This window comes from Battus philenor, unplaced genomic scaffold, assembly GCF_028537555.1.
Source record: "Battus philenor isolate CCGP_79_NKW_IND1 unplaced genomic scaffold, ilBatPhil1.0.hap1 SCAF_26, whole genome shotgun sequence".
In the NCBI taxonomy this organism is placed as follows: domain Eukaryota; kingdom Metazoa; phylum Arthropoda; class Insecta; order Lepidoptera; family Papilionidae; genus Battus; species Battus philenor.
Window position 1 is genome coordinate 9,636,704 of NW_027181689.1, and position 21,383 is coordinate 9,658,086.

At 33.1% G+C, this 21,383-nt stretch overlaps 1 protein-coding gene across 1 annotated transcript in view; it reads left to right on the top strand.

Moving 5' to 3' along the window:
* Positions 1-18,684, top strand: part of LOC137925130 (fibrillin-3-like) — a 49,488-nt gene extending 30,804 nt beyond the window's left edge. Inside the window, exons 11-28 of the mRNA XM_068768512.1 lie at positions 457-559; positions 1,479-1,543; positions 3,007-3,135; positions 3,597-3,740; positions 4,544-4,706; positions 5,238-6,043; positions 6,874-7,125; positions 7,462-7,572; positions 7,681-7,857; positions 8,236-8,388; positions 9,047-9,201; positions 10,436-10,531; positions 12,505-12,632; positions 13,780-13,919; positions 15,061-15,205; positions 16,062-16,182; positions 17,541-17,662; positions 18,388-18,684. Of these exons, the coding sequence (XP_068624613.1) occupies positions 457-559; positions 1,479-1,543; positions 3,007-3,135; positions 3,597-3,740; positions 4,544-4,706; positions 5,238-6,043; positions 6,874-7,125; positions 7,462-7,572; positions 7,681-7,857; positions 8,236-8,388; positions 9,047-9,201; positions 10,436-10,531; positions 12,505-12,632; positions 13,780-13,919; positions 15,061-15,205; positions 16,062-16,182; positions 17,541-17,662; positions 18,388-18,550 (3,173 nt within the window). The 3' untranslated portion in view covers positions 18,551-18,684. The remainder of the gene's footprint in view (positions 1-456; positions 560-1,478; positions 1,544-3,006; positions 3,136-3,596; positions 3,741-4,543; positions 4,707-5,237; positions 6,044-6,873; positions 7,126-7,461; positions 7,573-7,680; positions 7,858-8,235; positions 8,389-9,046; positions 9,202-10,435; positions 10,532-12,504; positions 12,633-13,779; positions 13,920-15,060; positions 15,206-16,061; positions 16,183-17,540; positions 17,663-18,387) is intronic.
* Positions 18,685-21,383: the final 2,699 nt, after the last annotated feature.

The window sequence follows — 21,383 nt, forward strand, 5'->3', positions numbered from 1 at the left end:
TTTGATTAATTATAATACATGAGAAAATTTTATTATTTTTTAAAAATAAAATCATTATCTTTAAATATGAAAAAACTAGCATTTTTTGAATAGATTTAAATAATTTAACAGTTGATTTTAGAAAAATATATTTCTTGTAATATCATATGTAGGTAAATTTTTCATTAAATCAAAAATTATAGGTAATTAAATGCCTAAAAACAGGTTAACAAAAATAATAGATGTAAATGCAAATTGAAATGGCTAAGTATCGCGTAAAATATATGGCATCAATTGCGTTTAGGTTCTGGGGAACACGCACCGTTAAGCGCAATGTAAGACGTCCACCCTACAAGTGGTCAGGTGACATTTTAAAAGGTCATGTTGAATACAAGCTTCCAACCGACCTTATTGGAAATTTATGGGGGAAGATAGTAATGTCTGGAACCATGAGTATATATATATAATTTCTTACAGATATAAACGAGTGTGAAGAAGAAGGTATATGTAGACCGAATCAAATGTGTGTCAATCTGCCTGGAGAGTATAACTGCAGGCCAATTTTAGAGAGAGCTTCTAGGTAAGTCAAATGCAATTAGTATCTAATGATGTTGTATAGAATATATATATTCATTTTAGAAGAATGTTGAAGGTAACAGACTCATTACCAATAGCCTTAACTATCAAAGAGTAACAACAGATGATTTAAATTATTTATTCAATTTTTATAATATTTTTATTAAATTAAGCAAGAGTTTGTCATAAATATACATAAAAATTTATAATAAACATGTCATACTGTGAAATGAATAGTAACGATAGATTGTATTTGCCAAAATGGATAATGCAAACAATTTTAAATGACTTTCTCATGTTATCTATGTCAACCATTTTGAAATGACCTTATACTTGATAATTGATTAAATTTTATATCTATTGGTAAAATAATATCTTTTATAGCAGTTATGAAATTGCCATCAACATTGAAAAAAATATATCTAAAGAGTGTACCTTTCGTTCTAAATTCAAATTTTTTAATCTGATAGTTCTCAGTAAAAAAAAAATAAAGATAAAAAGAGTAGACTATTCCTAATTAAATTAACAATAGAAATTTTAGAGCAACAAATATTAATTTTAAATTAAATAAGCGCTTTAATTTGATTCAAATATAAATTAATATTATGGTGCAGAGACCACGGAACAGCAAACGCAGCATAAGACATCCACCCATGGTGACAGGTGAACTTGTCGGAAAACGTTGGATGCAGCCCGTTTCCAATTAGTGCTATTGAAAATTTGTGGGGGACGCCTTTCCCAGCTGTGAATGTCTTATATCTGAAATGATAGTGATGATATGATCTATAATTTTAATATCAATTTTTAAAATACCTTTCGATCTCTTGTGAAGTTCTTTAGTTTAAATTATGATTTAAATTTTAGAAGGGTGTTTTATTCAAGGTTTTCGCAATATTATAATATGTCTTCAAATAAATTTTCAGTGTGAACGTTAACCGCAAATGTGCTGATGGTTTACGGTACAGCTCCCGATACAATGGTTGTGTAGGTAAATTGATTTACTTATATTTTATTAATTAAATCACAAAATTATTTATGTATGATGCAAACACACTTGAAGTTGAAGTAATGGCTTAGTATTGTATTGTTTCTGTGATGTTTTTGCTGTTAGTCCTAAGGCCAGAACCAAAGGGTCCGCGGATTATATTAAAAAACTAAAGCATTTGGTTTTCCGAACCTACATTAGACACTCTGATGGATGATGGTAGACGAGGTTTTCCTGGTTGAATCTGTGTCGTTGTTTGTACATTGAGTGTGAATAAAAGATATGAGGGCAACGTGGACCTATCGGCAATTTAAAAAAAGATGCTAATCCTGAATGGCTTAGTATGAAAGTACATTTGTATTGAAAAATTCCATTAGGTTTATGGCTTGTTTACAGGTTATTGATATTGGTGTATAAGCTTTAAAGGTACTGAATCAAAACCTTATTTGTCAACAAAAACATAACCTGTAATAATACTTTTTTAAAACACCCCGTTTTGTGGGTCTCACGTTCTCCCACCATGTGTTTTAAGGCGGGGCATTACATATATCAAGTTAAAAAGTTTTTTTTAACTATTTACATATATTTCTTCTCTCATACCTAATGATCTTTGATTCTCTCTTCTGTCATCTGTCACAAATTCTATCATTCTTTTATTTTTATTTTGTATCTATTTCTTACATATTTTTTTTATTCTTTGTCTCTAATCTATTATAATAGTATCTTTATTATTATTATAAGTACTTTTTAATATTATTATTTTTCATATACATCTATCCCCCGATTTACACGGTATTTATTACGTTACATATTTCTAATACTATTATTATAATTTTATTATTATTTAATTTTTTTAATAATTATATGTATAAATATATATATATATATATATTTATTTCCTTTTCGTATTATTTTTCACATTCAGTCTTATGCTAGACTTTATCAAATATAGTTTTATGAATTATAATATTAAATTTGTGCCGGATTTCCATATTTAATAATAATATATTAATTAATATACACTTTACAATACACACTTACAATAAGTCAGTATAAAGTGATCATTCTAAAATATCTATTTCGTCTTTTGGACTGCGAAAGGCCAATAACATCTGATAGTACTAAGTCTGTAGGGACATATATATCATCATTAAGCTATTAGCTCTAAAACTCGCTATTTAAGTATTTGGTGGGGGTAGTATGGCTTTCATTGTATCAGCTACACGTTCTTCATGACTGTTAATTATAATGATTATAAATTTAGTATTGATTGTAAGGATTTTTCATTTAAATATTAAAAATCGTTCTTGTCTATTTACACATCTATATTTTAATTGTTTATGTAATTATTTTATACTATAAATCTAGTATGTACATGTAACCGTTTATGTATCTAAAAATCACAGTTGCACACCACACATTTACTTGGTCTATCTGTGTAATACGTATATGTTCAAATGTTTCAGATATAGACGAATGCGCTGAAGGTACACATATCTGCGACCAATACCAGACTTGCCTGAATACATTTGGAAGCCACGAATGCAACTGTAAGCCCGGTTTTGACTTGGATCCTACCACTGGCGCCTGTGTTGGTAAGTTCTAGAAACATTCTACAAATTGTTTCTTTTTTAAAGGAATTTTTTGATTTATTTATTTCATCTTTTTTTAATTGTAGTAAATTCTAATTATAAGGTATATTAAAAGACATTGTTTCATCGTGTTTGTTTTTTGAGATCGAATCTGAAATAAGGAGAGAAAGAGTCAAGATTGGTTGTCAGGAGTAGCAGTGATCATAGCTTGTAAAGCCGACTGTCGTTGAGGGCGAAAGGTTCTCGAGTAGCGATGTTAAATCAGTACGAGTATACGTGGCGTGGATAGGTCCTCCACTAGATGCACCGATGACATAATTAATGTCGTGTGAACTCGCTCGATGAAGGCAGCGCTACACCGGATCTTTGGAACAGGCCTATGCACAGCAGTGCGTGTCTGTCTGTTGATAATTTCATTTTGAAGTATATTCTAATATATTCATTAATCATTGATCTTTTTTTAGATATAAACGAATGCGCCACTGATCAGAACGATTGTATTGCTGAGTCCCAGCGTTGCGATAATACAGTGGGATCGTACTTGTGCATTAGATTTATTTCTTGCGGCACTGGATATATTCTCCACTATTCGACAGGAAAATGTGAAGGTTTGTATATTTTAAAAAATTATTTTGATCATAGAAAAAAATGTTTACTAAATTAAAATTCGCTCCAAATTAATAAATGATAGTCACCGTCATGATTTTTATCGGGTTTTAAAATGTTTATTATTTACGAGTTTCAATATACATTGTCAATTTTTTTTGCATAATTTTTTGTCAAAAATGACGAAGATAGGTTGAAAGTGATCTGTTTCTAAATAAACAAGGTATAGTACTGACAAAAATAAAAATGTACGCAAAGCAAATTCAATTCAAATTCAACGACTGGTCGGTATAAAATTAGCTTATAAATTATGCAAAGTTAATATAATTTGTTAGTTAGTATAATTTTTAGTGTATCAATTTTTGATACATAACCAAATTTCGTCTCCTCTGAAAATTTATCTGATTTATCATTTTATTCCGTGGGGCAGGGATATGTACTCTTAATGTATAGCATTTGTCATCTAATGAGTTATACATTCATCCTTTTAAAGGTTTTACACCTATTTTCAATCACTATATATAAAGTGATCATTCTGAAATATATCATAATAAAATTATGATTAATTTTTTTTTATTTGAATACTGATAACTTACGGCACTAAAAAAGCCTGCAGGAATTAATGGTAAATGATAATAAATTTTAATATGTAGCAATCCAAATTTTTTATTGTATTACCATTATATTGTTTAACATTTCTGAACTAATTGATTTTTGGATAGGATATACCATACATTTATTGATAGAAAATAAGCTTTTACATCCCCCTTTTACATCTGTACCAATTACCCTGTCATACTTTTAGATATCGATGAATGCGCATTAGGAACGCACAACTGCGCCCGAGCGGGACCAGATTACCAATGTCACAATATACCAGGCTCTTTTCGCTGCCACAGACGTAAAACTACCACCACCACCACAACCACGCCTGCATCGGATTATGAATATGAATATTATGATTCTGAGTAAGTGTTGTCAGGTTTATGTCGTTTGTCGACATCAGTCCGGGTACTGAACCAGAGCGCAATGGCAACCCAGTTGCAGAGTGTTGTTAAACAAGAAGACATGATCTCTCCGGAACTCTACACCGCTGCACTGGATATCTTCAAGTTCATAGACAAGAGGGATTAATATTAACATAGCAGTGAACACATAACTCATCTTCAGTTTGCTTATGACATAGTCATAATGGCTTAAACCATGGAAGATCTGGGTATATTACTCGATGATCTCAGTATAGACTCCGGAGAAGTAGTCCATAAAATAAATATGGACAAAATTATGTTGTTGATTCTCTAAAATCGTCGATTAGTTAAAATCTCGATTTATTCGAATGGTGAAAGCGAGATTATGGACTATTAGCGCCATCTATCGGAGCTATCTAAAGTAAAAACGTTTCGATATATCTGAAAATTACATACTAAAAAATACTAAATACGAAATAAAATACACTAGAAATTTTATTCTTTATATTTTATAATAATCTTTAATTTCAGAGAAGAAATAACAGATAACAACACAAACAGTGCAAAGGAAATTTCAAATGGTGAAAAAATTTCAGAAACAGTGTCAACGACTACCACCACACCCAAACCTACAACTACCAGCGAACCTCCTAAACCAACAACAATCATTAAACCTTCTGAATCGCCAACTACACCGCCTCAAGAAATTGTTACAGAGAGATTTGATGAACCAACAGTAAAAATTCCTGGGGAAACTGACGATAGTAAAAACATTTATTCGGTATATCATAACGAAGGTAACAAAATCTTACCCGATACTACCCCTGTCGTTACATCTACTGAAGATAAAAATGTCTGGAGAAAGTCATCAATACCATCAACGTCTGAAGTGGAAAATAATATTGATTATTTACCCACAGAATCAATAAAATCAAAAGATACTTTTACGCCTGTACCAACAGAGTCACCAAAACCTACAGAGGCTGAAGAATATGAAATATCGTATGTTACAGATGTAGAAAAGCAAGACGGTAATAATAATAGAGAAAGTACAGAACAACCAGGGCCTAAATATGACTTTGATTCAGGTAATCACGATGCAGTTGAACCACAAGTAAATGAGACAAGATTTACAGATACCGACAAAAATCCAAATGAAACTCCTGATACAGTTAACGTCGTTGTAAATAAAGAAACCGATGCAGCTGTGCAGACTCCTGATGATACGGTCTTTATAGATGAAAAGGATGCGTCGAAAAACGAGTGGACAAAGATAAATGCTAAACCGATAAATTGTCAAATTGGTTTCGAAATGGATGAGTATGGAGCGTGCTTTGGTAAGCAGAAATTTTGTAGGTTCCTATTTTTAATATCAGTAGTTAATAATGACATAACGTAAGTGCCTTAGGAAGTAAATAACTTTGAAATATTCCTGAAGGGATAATAAATCACTTGTTTATAATTATCCTCATATCAGCCGCGGGATATCCATTGCTGAACACACGTCTCCCCTTCTCGATTTTAAAGGACCGGTTAAATGCAGCTTGCATTCGACGTCTTCAAACATGATCATCTGTCTACCTTGTTGTAATTGTTAATAAATAAAATCAATTGTTTATTTTAAGTTTCGACGTGTCAAAATTTAGCTTAGGTGTACCCTCGTGTCCTCCCTGGTAGCGTCCATTGTTACTAGACCTTCGCTATCGCACCAATGTCGGAAGGCATTTTCTTATTCCACATCTATCAGCTCTCTATAACTAATTGTCTATAAAAGTAAATACTTTTTAGATAATTACCATAATCCCTTGTCTTCATACAAAAAAATGTTTTAGAACTTGTGACGATAAATAAATAACACGTTAATAAACAATACAACATAAATTACTTTTGATTTATTGTTAACGTGATAATTTTTACATAAAATTCTTTTTATTTGTTATTTTAATGCCTGTTGTAGTTGACTGTCATTAAAACTGCATTCCATTATAAATAAAATAAAACATCCCTATTCATGACCTGATACCGTGTCGTGTGCACCGATCTCGTGAATCTCAAATAGAATTTGAGTTTGAGTTTAAAAGTGACAAATGAGAAAAACATGATTCTAATGTATATCCGTAGCACTAGTGTCTCGTTCTTTTAGATTGAAAGTTATAACGTTTTCCAGATATTGATGAATGTGCAACAAATCGTCATAGCTGTTCAGGCCTAACAGAAGTTTGTCACAATACTATGGGTGGATATGTCTGTGACTGCGCTGAAGGTTTCCGAAGGGACTTTGCGTCTGGAGCGTGTGCGCTTATCACATCATCATCGACAACATCCACTACAACATCCACTACAACATCTACTACAACATCTACGACAACTACAACTACACCACCACCACCACCACCACCTCCATCGTCTACTAAACGCAGTAAGTTGTAGTACAAAGTATCCATAAATAATAAATACTGAAATCATATTGAACCCGAAATTATAACGTCCTTACCCCGCACAAAGCAGGGGTAACAATAAGCTCTCAAAAATGAAAGCAATAAAAATGTATTACAGTTAGGCTTTTTTACTTTATTGTACCATTAATGTTTTCCATTAAATCAAGATGTTCAAAAAATATCTTAAGAAGAAAATTCTAACTTTGTAATTTTAAAATTTACCTTAATTTAAGTTACAAAGGAATTTTAAAACTTTCTAATTTCTTGGAACAATAATGAGATAAGTTTCAATTAAAATATATATATCTGTTTTTAAGCATTTTTCTGGGGATATCCTGATTATCGAACGTTCACATCGAGACCTTTCAGACCGAGAAATATATGCGACGTTGGTTTTCATTATAACTCAATTAGTGCTAAATGTGAAGGTAATTAATTTTTTATTTACTTTTCTTAAATTGATACGTGTATCTTAACGAATAAGTATCTATCGTGAGCTTCTTTTTCTTTGTTTTTAAATTAATTTCCGGTTATAGATGTAGATGAATGTACAAATGGTCAAGCAAATTGTGCAGAGGTTGAGATTTGTGTGAACACAGAAGGAGGATACCGTTGTGAATGTCCATCTAACTGGAGACTAGATGAAGTGAGACACCGCTGTGTTCCTCTCAGAGATACTGAACAGTTCCCGCGAGGATATGGAAATGAACCTGGTAGGTGTTACATTCTACCTAAATCAATGTTGTTTATTTATATAGAGTTTAAAAAATTTAAACTACTGTTTTTTTCATCTACATGACTATGTGCCTTTCGGAAAAGGCTTCCCCAATTTTCCTCCTCATGTTCTTCTTATCCATCTTATCATGTTTCAAGTCCTCCTAGTCATCTTTACTTGAACTGTCTACTTTTTTTCCTTTTATGACCTATTGGGCACCAAGTCATAAGGATTTTACTTCATTTTTCAGGCTCTCATTGTTAGTCACGCCAATTTTCACTTTAATTATTTTGTCTTGAATGTCACGTCTGCCTCTCTGTGTCAAGCTGAATTGAATTCTACAGTTATTGAAATATGAATTATAATTTGATTGTAGATTACCTCCCAGTTGATCCAAATGAAATCGTCAATCATGGTACAAAAGGTAACAGAGTTGTCGATCCGTACGACGTTACTCAAATCGAAGATCGTGGACCTGTGATCAAATGCCCATGGGGCTATCGGCTTGGCGTTGACAATTCTTGTGAAGGTAAGATTAATCGGAGAACATAGGACAGAATTAAAACTTTTACTCCCTAATGATAGGCAATTCAAATAGTTATCTATTCAAATCAACGAAAAAGGCAACGTTCAGAAAATTTTCTGCCCTACTTTTAAAAAGAAGTCTAGATAGCAGTGAGCTGATATTTCTTTTATTAGACAATAATGTTACGGAAACGAAAACAAAAAGTTCAGCAAAAATTTTAACTGCGTTCAAGAGACATTAATATTGTGAGGATTTTCCTCTGTTTTGGGGAAATTATGTATCGTCAGAATTTTGCTGATTACATATGAATATAGAAATGAATGTATTCTGTTTATGCATTAGAATAAGGATAGTAAAGCTAGTAGTTGTTTGAGTGTAACAATATGCATGGAAATTTTTAGACGATTCAAAAAATCAATATTGTTTTTTAAGAAACGTATTTATGGAATAATCTTATCAAAGATGTGCCTGGAAATTCACTTTCTTCATCACTGTGATGCAATTCAGTATGTAAATAATATAGAACACCTTTTTTCTTTCCCAAGGATTGTTCCTCTTAGTCAAAAAGATATGTTTTCATAGGCATGGTCTAAGGATTTACCCTTACATGCTTTAAAAGAAGGTCGGACGTGATAGAGAAATATGAAAATAAAATTTACAGATGTAGATGAATGTCAGACCGGCGAAGCAAAATGTGGATTTATGCAGATATGCACCAACTTGCCTGGAGGCTACACCTGCAGCTGTCCACGTGGATACAGGCTGGTGGGAGACCACGAGTGTGAGGATGTCAACGAATGCGCAATATCTGGTATTGTTAGTATCCGAAAAACGATTCTATTTATTAACAGACTAAAAAGTCACATTAAGATCGTTGCGTGTGTTTCTTCTTTTGTCTATTTCAGGTGATTTATTTTCTTTTCCTTTGCCCTGATGTATTAGTTCTTTTAGTACATCTAGTCTTGGTAGCATGAGATATATAGAATAACAGACACACTTACCATTACATAAAAAGCATCCTAGTTTGAGGTTGCCTGATTATTGACAAATAAATTGTTAAAGTAATTACAAAATTAAGACGCTGACTGTACTCCGTCTACTCTCAATTCGTCCTTTTATTTATACACTGCTGAGGTATGCGCAATCATTTTGTTTGCGCACATACGGTCATTGAACAGTCTCATGCGATACCAGAAATTTTCCGTAACTTTCCTTGCCGCTCTTGCTACCCTATCGTATCGGGGACCAGAGTAGGGGCCCAAAGACGTACTACTTTGTACCACTCTACACTACACCCGTGCCCAGTACTGAATTCAGGATTTACGGCTCCGTTTACCACTTGCCCAGCATTGGACCAGAGATTGCGGGAAGTACCACGCCCGAGAAGAAACAGACCGCCTTCATTTCCCAAATGACCATCAATCGTCTTTGTCTCGATTACCCAAATAGGGAAGGAGGAGGATAAATATGTTTGATGACTTAGCCTCTCATTTAGACGTTCAACGTAACACTGGGAGTCGCCTTCTGTTACTAAAGTTTAGCAGTGAGATAATAAAACGGGTTAGAAAGGGTCTGGTAAGACTGGAAAAAATAGAATTTAAAATTGTATATAGTATGTTTGGGACCTAAAAGTAATGAAGAATATTAAAATAAAAAGGTAACATTAAAATCTGTCCAGTCTAATTATGGTATATTATTATTAAATGAATAAAACAGCACAAGTCTAATTTCAAATTCAGAATCCTCTCGTACTTCTTTGAGAAGGAAAGGGTCGTTTATTTTCTTTATTGAGTTTTTCACGCTCTTTTTTTATTCTTTCTCTTTATTCATTCATCACATAATCTATATTTTTCCTTCTTTCATTCCACAATTTTCATATTTTCTACTCGACTACTATATTTTAGGTATCTTTATTTTTTATTTTCTTTAAATATAAGTTTTATACAGCTCTATTATGATTTAACATTCTATTGTTTGCATATATTTATCACAGTTTTTACTAGGTTACATTGAACATTACATGTTACTGAAATAAATTTTATTTTCGTAGCCAGTTTGTTCGCAAAACGCAGACTGTGTCAACACGCCGGGTTCATATGAATGCCGCTGCCACAATGGATTCAGAGCCGCTGCTGTAAATGAGAAGGTGAGTTAATTATTAATCAGGACATTAAATTTTAAATGAATTGATTATTTGCATTGGTTTGAATGTTATTACTAGAATACCAAGTGTTTGATAGCGTTTGCCTTAACGACTGTATTGATCGCCCGTAATTAATTTGAATGCTATTGTAATATAAATGAAATAAAAAAAAAATTGTAAAGCCTAATTTCAAGATTGAATTCTACTAAGCTATACATGATAGTGCGGACATGTGTTTGTTGTAGAGTAAAAGTGTGGTGTATGTGTATGGGCAGAAGAGTGTGTGTATATATAATTATGGGTGTTACGATATTTATTTTGTTTTGATTATCCTGTTGCGAACTTGACTGCTCGTTTAAGTTTTCTGTTAAGAATTTCAAATGATTATTTTGAGATTAAAAAATACTTCTTTATTTAATTTTATTCTAAGGTCCTTCACAGCTGAAAGGTACATAAATAACAAAATATAAACATTAATAGATAAACTACGCCAATTATGAAGCACACGTAATTAAAATTAAAAATCTAATGGATTCAGGCGTTATTTTACGGAAGTCCATCCTAGTCGTGCAACAAAGTGCACCGCCCGCCAGTCCGCTGATAAATGCGCATGCGGCAAACAATGCAAATTACACGACCACTACCGTTAAATCACTCAACACGTGTTTCACAACTCCACAGGGCATCCTCAGGAGTAACGTTACACTGATTAGTGTCGAATTAAAAATTACGAAAGTAATCATTAAATGAGAAGACAAACTAAACAGAGGATAGTGTATTATATTGACAGCGTGTAAGGAGTGTTTATGTTAAGTGCGTTAAAGCGAATGCCACCCCAAAGATATCTATGGGGGACATGCCATAATCGCCACGCTTTGCAGGCGGGTTGGTAATCGCATTGTGGCATTATGATATGCAGGGAGCGCTGCTGACAATTAACTGGAAACTTGTTAGCAAGCAGTAACAATTCTATATAATTAAGGCGCGAAATTTGAATCATATAAGTTTGTATTCCGAGAATCGAACCTGCGACTTACTATCGCAAGTCTCAGTCCTTACCGCTGTGCTACTACTCCTCGGCTACAGTACATATCATAAAGTATATGTAGTATATAACTTAAAGATGGTAGACCAATACCTCACTTTGCATCGTGGTTACGTTCCAAAAAAACACGACGCAAATTGAAACGCCGCAAAGTGAATTAAGATTTTCTATAGAAAACAATGTAAAGATCGAAGATAGGTTCCAGGGTCACGAAAATAGTACTTTTTAAAAAGAAAAGTGAACAAAGTAAACATTAAAAAATAATATAACTCTGCCAAAGAATAAATTGCAATAATATTTACCTTTTTTGTAACCAGAAACAACACTTAAAAATTTATATAAATTTATTATTCTCTTTTAAAAAAAGCACAACACACTACGTAATTGAAACTGAACTCTGAAATTAGCTAAACAAAGTGAAAATAAAATTGTACTCAAATTGCGTTGCTTTTAGTAAGAAAGGAAATCCCCGAGTTTTGATGGCACGCAACTTCGAAAATCTAACAATACACAGTGAAAATTAGTACTAATTAAGCAGCGACGCGACTTCGAAAAAAAAAAGACAAAACGAAACGACGCAAAGCGAGGTATTGGTGTATGTAAAAAATAAATTTAATTTATTTATTACAATTTTAGGAACCTTACAGACAAATAATTAATAATAAACATTTAATTTAAAGGTTACTACATGTTTGCTGATAACAAGCTTCCCCTTATTCTTATTTATATAAGCAAGTACTCGCAGAAACAGTGGATACTATAGCTTTAGTTGTTTTGTATAGATATATTGTGTGTATATTACTTTGTATCTAAGTATATAACGTACAGCTGGTCTTCTTACATAATCTGTGTGGACTACTAATTGTTTAAAATTAAAAAAAAAAAACATTTTTTTAACTAAATTTATGGAATTATTTTTTCTGTTTCACAGGTCTGTGTTGACGTCAATGAGTGTGTAGAGAATAGAGCTGGTACTCTATGTCAGCAGAGGTGTAACAACATCTGGGGAAGTTACCGCTGCTCCTGCCACAGAGGATATCGTCTCAATTCCGATAACAGGTCAGCATTTTGCATAAGGTGATGGAGTGAAGACCAAGGATCAGAGAGCGCTGCGTTGGACAAGAGACCGTGTCGTGGTCGTCGGAATACGCTTGATGTGGGCTGTTCAAATTCGGTTCTATTTGAAATTTATGGAGGAGACTTATGTCCAGCGGTGGGCGTTTTACAACTACCTTGATACCAACTGATTATCTAACAAAAATATCTTGAATTTAATAAATATAACGCGATATTTAGATTATTTTTCAACATGTTGAATTTCTTAGACTTCGAAAAAATCTCATGTCTGAAACATAGGTATAGCTAACTATTTAGCGCATGGTGCAGTCGCCTTCTCTTAGTCTTATTCGAAATCCACTGGGAAGCCTTATGTTCAGCAGTGGATGTCTTGCGACATAAATAATGATATAAAACAGTTATATGATAAAATAGATTGAACTTATGTATTAAATAACTTTTTAATTCATTGATCGAATACTTTGTAGCTGATTTTTCAACATTTTCTCAAGTCATCAAAATCAGATAAGACATAACACTCAGCATACCACACAATCTGTATTGAGTAGCCGCCTGTCGCTCTGCCGTCTAGCTGCGAAAAGCGTGGAGGGAACGAAACCAAGTGACGATCCATATCCTACCTTGGTTTCCCGAGTAGCTCACGCTGTCACCCCAAGCCGCAAACACATCAGTATACACCTCTACTCGGGTAGAGTCGTCTCCAACTTGCAAATGTCATCGTGCATCTGGAATACGACTGCCCAAACAAAATATTTTTGATAACTTCACGAAACTGAAAGATCCGTCGAAGCTGAAAAGCCCCCGGGCTAATAGCATCAACATAAACAGAAACAAAGCAGTGTAGCCAAACATCAGCAAATCCCATATCATCATCATTATATTGTCAGTCGATAGATGCTCTCTTTAAGCCATAGGCCTCTTCCAAAAGTCATCACGATGACAGATCTTGTACTCATCCGGTGACCTTCCGTGACCTTGGCTACGTTATCAGTCCATATAGTGGATTGGCTACTATATGACTTGTGATATTTTATCTTCTCAATTTAATGATTCTTTGTTAGATGCCAAAAGGTCTCTGATAGATGTAATAAAGCTATGAATTAAAATATAAACGTGAATATTCTTTTAGTACATGCTCCGATGTCGACGAGTGCACTGAGTACAAGTCAAAGAACCTCTGCATTGGGATGTGCTTGAATGAACCAGGAAGCTACAGATGCTCTTGTCCCCGTGGATACAGACTCTCAGAAGATAAAAGAAGCTGCATTGGTAAGATCTTAAATTGAATAATTTTAATTAAGGATAATGATACATCTTGTCTATTTGCCTTCATAGATTTGGATATTTAATCATCTCAATAAAAATAGTCCAACAAACATTACATTTTCAATTCAATTTTATTTTCTATTCCAATTCCAACAGTTACAATGTTACTTTCTAATTACAACAGTTACAATGTTACTTTCTAATTCCAATAGTTACAATGCTACTTTCTAATTCCAACAGTTACAATGTTTCTTTATAATTCCAATAGTTACAATGTTACTTTCTAATTCCAACAGTTACAATGTTACTTTCTAATTCCAACAGTTACAATGTTTGTTTCTAATTCCAATAGTTACAATGTTACTTTCTAATTCCAACAGTTACAATGTTATTTTCTAATTCCAACAGTTACAATGTTACTTTCTAATTCCAACAGTTCGGAAGGGTGACGTGACAGTAAAAATTTGTCATAAATTCTAAAAGAGCATCTATTAATATTTTTAACATATTTTCGTAGTTTGAATTTTCTGTACGGAATGACTGTGAAGACTGAGCGGTAATAGGTGTAAAAGATTTAAAGAGGTCATTTACCAGCTAAAACCTTTAAAGCATTTTCCCTTATTTCCAAACGCCATGCATCACGATCACTCTGAAATATGTTACATCATTTTTTTTCTATTGGAACGCTATAGGTCTTTTACTTCTGGCAGTATAGCTTCGATAGGGACAGATAAATAAATTGTTATTGTAATATTTTCTAATTTTGAAATCATTTTTTCTTGCGATGATAATCCTTAGCCAGAGAAGTCGATGTAAAAATTGTTTCTTGCTGATCTATGGGCCCATAGATACGGGTTTAGGAAACGCTGTTCTAGATTAAACGTAAAACTTCACCGTAGACTTTTCTGAGTTGAATAATTTAATTCAGACTATTAAATAGACGGCTTGGAAATGTGTTCTCATACTCTAAGCCTCCCTGGCCGCTACGGCCTTAAGGTTTTGGAATGGAGACCATGGACCAGTAAGCACAGCGTGGGATGTCACAAGGTGGTCGTGGGAAGACACTGAATGCAAGCTGCTTCGCAAATCTCTGGGAAATACGATGATGATGAAAATGATGATAATGATGATATTGGTTGAACAGATATTGACGAGTGCGAGACGGGAGAGGCACCTTGTGCTAAAGGCGGTACATTTGGGGGTACGAGCGACGTCTGCGTCAACATCCGAGGTGGATATCGTTGTCACCGTATCACCTGTCCTCCAGGATACCAGTTGGAGAGTAAACAGTATGTATTTAATATATTTTTATTCAACAGTTGGAACAGATTATCCCTAGGACCTAAAGATTTGGGAACGACAGATGACCTTGTTAAAAACGTTGAAAGACCCTGGCTATTTTCAACGGTCCAATTGAAAATCTGCGGGGAAGCCTATACCCAATAGTGGACGATTTGCTGCTGAAATGATGATTGATCAAAATAATTTTTAATTCAATTTTATTATGATTTGTTTGCTACTTCTTCGTCATTACTGGTGTTCATTAGTGATGACATATGGCACTGAAACGTGGTCTCAAACTTCGAGCCTTGGCGATCTCTCTCTTTTCTCCCTCCTTCACGATTTCTCTTGGTGATCGAACGAATTAACGAGATACGTAGACAAACGAAAGTAACTAATTTAACCCAGTGGATAAGCAATATGAGGCAGGGTACATGGCACGTAAAACACATGACGATTGGGGTCTTTATAATCTGGAGTGAAGACTATGGACTGGCAGGGCTGGACGTCCATCTAAAAGGTGACCTTGTCAAGGTTGTCGGAAGACGCTAGATGCAGACTCTCGTATTGAAAATTTGTAAGGTGAGGTCTACCTCTAGGTATGGTCATCCTAGTGATGAAATGATGATGATATACGTCAAATACTTGTGGAATATAGGTTACATAGTAGGAAGGCTCTCCACTAGAGTGACGACAACAGTTAAGGAAGTCGCTTGGAAGAGGCTTTTGGAGGGCCTTGCAGTAGGCGTCAATCGGCTAAAAAGAAGAAGGAAAAGATAGGTTAGATTATAAATGCCATTGGTTTCTTAGTAAAATAAAAATATAATAGTGAGAATATAATCCAAACAATTGTTCTGTTTCCAGCCGCTGCACAAAGATCGAAAGCATATGTTCATCATCAGATTGGAACTGCGCGCATCAACCTTCCACTTACTCATATAATTTCATCACTTTCTCCTCAAAGTTATACATTCCAGAATCAAAGGTGATGACTATGATAAAATAATATATGATTTTTGTATGCTGAAACTCCAAATTTCTTCATTTTGTTATTCGTTTCTAGTTTGCTGTTATTTATAAAATTACAATAAGGAACTTTGAAAAGTAACTTTCTTTTATATGTATTTATTATTCACTTAGGTTTACTATAGGGACTTGAGCCCCTTGATTTTTGCACATAATATAGAAGTAGAACCAGTGGCGTACCTAGAACTTTTGCCGCCCGGGGCGATCTCCAGTTTGCCGCCCGGGGCGATCTCCAGTTTGCCGCCCGGGGCGATCTCCAGTTTACCGCCCGGGATGATCTCCAGTTTGCCGCCCTTTCTATTATATGTCAATCAAATAGTGGTTCTTGATTTAAAAAAATATTGATATATCACTTCAAAGTAATCATATAAACTTTTCAAAAGAAATGACATTTATAAACTGACATCAAAAAAATTTAGTTAGGAAAAATTGCCGAACAAAGTCGTAAAGATCCTTTTACGAATTCAACGAATTTTAATGAATACAATAAAATAAAATTATTATCTTGTTCTTGAATTAGAATCCAAAATTTAATAATATTCGGAATCATAAATTTAATCATAATTTATATAAATCAAATATTAAACTTATAATAATCATTTATTATTCAAGAAAGAAAATAAATTTGAAATGAAAAAGTTGCTTTTTACAACTATAAGTAAATATAAATAATGCCGCCCCTAGCTAAGTGCCGCCCGGTGCGGACCGCACCTACCGCCCCCCCCTAGGTACGCCACTGAGTAGAACAATTAATTTCCTACTTCATCATCGCTTAAAAATCCATCATAGAAAATAAATATAAAAGGACGTTTTTTAAATTTCTGTAATTTAAATTCAGTGATATTACGTAATGTACTGTAAAACCGTACAAAGTACTTTTTACTTGACAAAATTTTAAATTAAAAATCAATTAAAATTAAAAAATCATTTATCCTTGTAAACAAAGTCCCTATTCCACATGCAAAGGTGAACGGGAGGATAATTCTTATATATATATATATATATATATATATATATATATATATATATATATATATATATATATATATATAAGAATATATATATATATAATTATATATATAGGGATTATTTATACGTACGTATTGTTCGTACACTTCCTTTACAATGTTCTTGTATTTTATTTTATTAAATGAATCGTGACACACTATTATGGTTAATTACTGTTCCTAGTCTTTAAATCTTTTTTCTTTTATCTCCAACACTTATATTATATATATATTTGTATATTTTACTTGATCAGGAAGCGGAATATGGAATATGAAGTGAATAAATAAAACCGTCATTTTTGGTTTTAAGGTGGACTTGTTCACAATGAGAGGACCTGCATGGCCTTACGCGAAGATGAGATTCGAGCTGAGATTGAAAGAAGTCAATGCTCCACCAACTGTCAAGGATCGAGCCGATATTAAAGCATTCCTGTAAGTATAAAACCACAGTAAAATTATTTCAGCTAAAGGACGTTCAATGCTGAACATATATCGCTTCCATAGATTTATAAGAAGAACTGCTGCTAGCGAACTGTATTCAGCATATTTTGACAAACTAATCAAGGTCGTTTTTCCGCTGGGCTTGCCGGCTTGCAGTCTCCATTTCTCAGAATCTTTCACAGAGGAAATGTCTATGTGCAGGCTATATTATCCACTGTCTGCTGTGCCAATTTGCTGGACTACGTCGGTTATTAAAGTTCCTTTACCAACCTCCTCATTCTCGACTGGACCTCGTAAAGAAATTTTTATCTCTATCTTGCATATAATCGACCATGGTGATGTTTACTACTATGACCTGAATGCAGATCTACTCAAAAAACTTGACCGCCTTTTCATTAATTGTATTCGATTGGTTTTTATCCTTCGCAAGTATGATCATGTGTCTTCTTAGAGAGCAACTCAAATTGTTACTGATTGGACAACAACGAGAGATGAGACCACTAACTACTATATTCTCTATTCTATTTACTCCTACTTCGCCTCCGTCTCCTTCATTGTCCTCCTCACCGTACTGACTTTCTACACTCTTCTTTTTTTGTGAAATCTAATCTTCTATTGAATAAACTGCCTTTGGAAATCAGGATGGCAAAAAGCCGTCATGCGTCAAGGTTATTTGTCTTCGGAAAAATTAAAAATGATTAAAATTTCGTTTACAGATTGGTGCAGAAAGGTAATCAAGGAGTGGTGTCTCTGGTGAGATCACTTGAAGGACCGCAGAGTATAGAAATCGAATTGTCTATGGAGCTGCACAATAGAGAACAATTTGGAGGGATAGCTGTCGCGAAACTATATCTATATGTGTCGGAGTACGAATTCTAAATTAAATAGAGTATATTGAAGATATACAAATTGTAATTCTAAATGAGTTAATTACATGTATTATTATTTTAACATCGTAATTTTATATATAGCGCTACCGAAACAACAGTACCGCGCCTTAGGTAAGTACAGTAAGGTGGGGGGAAAGCAGAGTAACGGAACTGAGCGGCCGATAAGCATCTCTATCTCTAATACCGGTACCGCGGTTTCGGTAGCACTAAAACATGAGTCTGTTTTAATAATAACGTATACTAAAACCTGTTTTTGTGCCGTTTTTTTTGTGCGATATGAAAATTTCAAATAAGTTGTAACGATTTTAATAAAGATACTTTCTTGGGTATGTGGCTAACGAGATATATAAAAGCGTCGTCATAAAAACTAATCACCGAATAGATTATAAATGAATACAAGTCTTAAACGACTGCGAAATAGCTTCTTCGAGTGATGAAAGCTATTTTGAAGTAGTTTAACAAAATAATGTTTGAGTATCAGACTACGAAATATAATTAATAGGTTTTAGCTATTCCTTATTATTTTTAAAGGTTTTTAGTTATTTTCCAATTGAGAATTTTTATATGCGGTTTTTAATAATATTGTAACATATATTTTTGGAAACTACATATGAAACTATAATGTCGTTTTTTACTTAGTCCCTATCTTACGCACAAAAATAGGTTTAAATGTAATTGATACGTCTTGTATAGACGCAGTAGAAAAATGTATCACATGTATTTTTAAGTTATAATATTTATGTAAATTTAGTATTAGGTATACATTAGCTATTAGAATCTAAGTTAGTATTATGTTTTGAATAGTTAATATTTGAAATTGGAATGTCAGTTTTGATGAGCTACATTTCTTTTGATTATAATAATGGTGCTATCAACAATACTTTCGCTTTGTTTATCGTTTTTCTAAATGTGATGTGTTCTTCTCATTTATTAATTTTAGACACTTGATTTTAAGTGACTACTCGTGTACGTCGTGATTAGAACGTCCGAAGAGCATAATCAGGCTATGAGTGTTCGAAACGTACCCTGATCTAAGAGCCCACAATAAACTCAGTCGGGTTTTTTTGTGGTCACTATTTCAATAATATTGTAATTAAAGCAATTCATTCCCAAGCTCTGTTATCACTTAAAAAATCTTTAACAGTACAATAAGATTAATAAACACGTTTTTGTTTTATTAACTTCTTAAATTTATTAGGAGAATTATTATAAAAAAGGTTTTCGATTTCTGATATATTTTATATTAAATGTAATACAAGATCTATAAGACCGAGTAAAACTGAATAAATAATTTTAAACAGTTTGCTAACAAAGTGTCACAAGATTTTGACAGATTTTGATTATGATTTTTTTTAGTGTTATTCACACACACACACATATATATATACACATATATAACAGTTTAAACAGATAGCCGTGAAGCTAGAAGTAAATCATTAATCTATTAAAGATATACAATTAAATATCTTGTATGTAGATTATAAGTATTGTGCTCTATTTTTATATCGTACACATAAATATACACAGATATTTTTGTAAATATTTATTTTGTAAGCTCAATAAAATATACGAATATATTTTGTTATATCATTTATTTTTACTACAGCAATTATTTCATAAACACAGTCTGCGTAATTAATGAAACATTTTACTTTTATTATTTATAAGTTAAAGATACAAATCAAATACCCCTTTCTCTGAACTGCAAATTTGGGCGACGCCAACAGATGTCGCTAGTTGTTGATGTTATAAAGTTTTGTGCAAAAAGTCGCATGAAAGCATCGCGCGGTTGAGTCTACAGTAGAAATGCCACCGATCATATTAGATAGAAGCGTTGTTGGATTTTTTTTCTCACATCTTCTAGCGCCGGCAATTTACGAAGCGGTAGTAATGTTAGTCATGTGATAGCAAATGATCAAGCCGACGTTCGAATCTTAAGCGTACTTACGCTAGATCACTATAGAGGATGTGACTAAGTGATCAAGCCATTCGACAGGAACTTCATTCTATAATACGGTAGTATAAAGCAGCCTACGGTGAGGGTAATGTCATCCTTGTGCCCTTCAGCGTCACAACCTTAAAAGAGGTTTAGCTTAAATGCCACTTGATCTTGCCCACTAGAAGTCACGAAATCTGCAAATGCCTTTTGGAACACCAATCTAGTTTAGACAAAAAAAATGTCGGATATAAATAGTAAGCAAAAACCCAATTATATTACTACTCTAGATTGTTCTAGATATTTCAGTGATTGCAATAATGTATATTGAAATCTATTTTTCTTACTCATAATTATATAAAAAGAATCATCAGAAAATAAAACCCATCTATAGCAACCGTTTCCTTATCACAGAATAGTTTAATAGCAACACTGAACAAATTGCATTCTAAACATTTTGAATTATTTGTTATTTAATCTAATATTTTTATTTCTTTAATAATTTATTCAAGTTGGTTTTAATAATAGTATTTTGTACTTCTTATTCTCCTTCCTCTGTTGCTTGTGTCAACAAGAAGATTGTTGAGAAAGCCATTTCTCAACAATCTTCTTCCAACTGTCGCGAATCTCTTTCTTTCTTACATCTTGTTCAACTACGTTTATATTTATTAATATGTGCACTACTATCATTTTCTTAAACTACGCAACTAACTTCTTATATTGAATATTAGACGTGTAAAACACTACCTATTTTCAAGAAAATCTTTAAAAACTATTTACTAGACCTATGATTATCTATCTGTTAATTAATTCATTTTTATTTTACTGTTTCTTTATACTTTCTGAGGGGAGAGCGATCGAAATCAGTTTGATGTTTTTATTTATT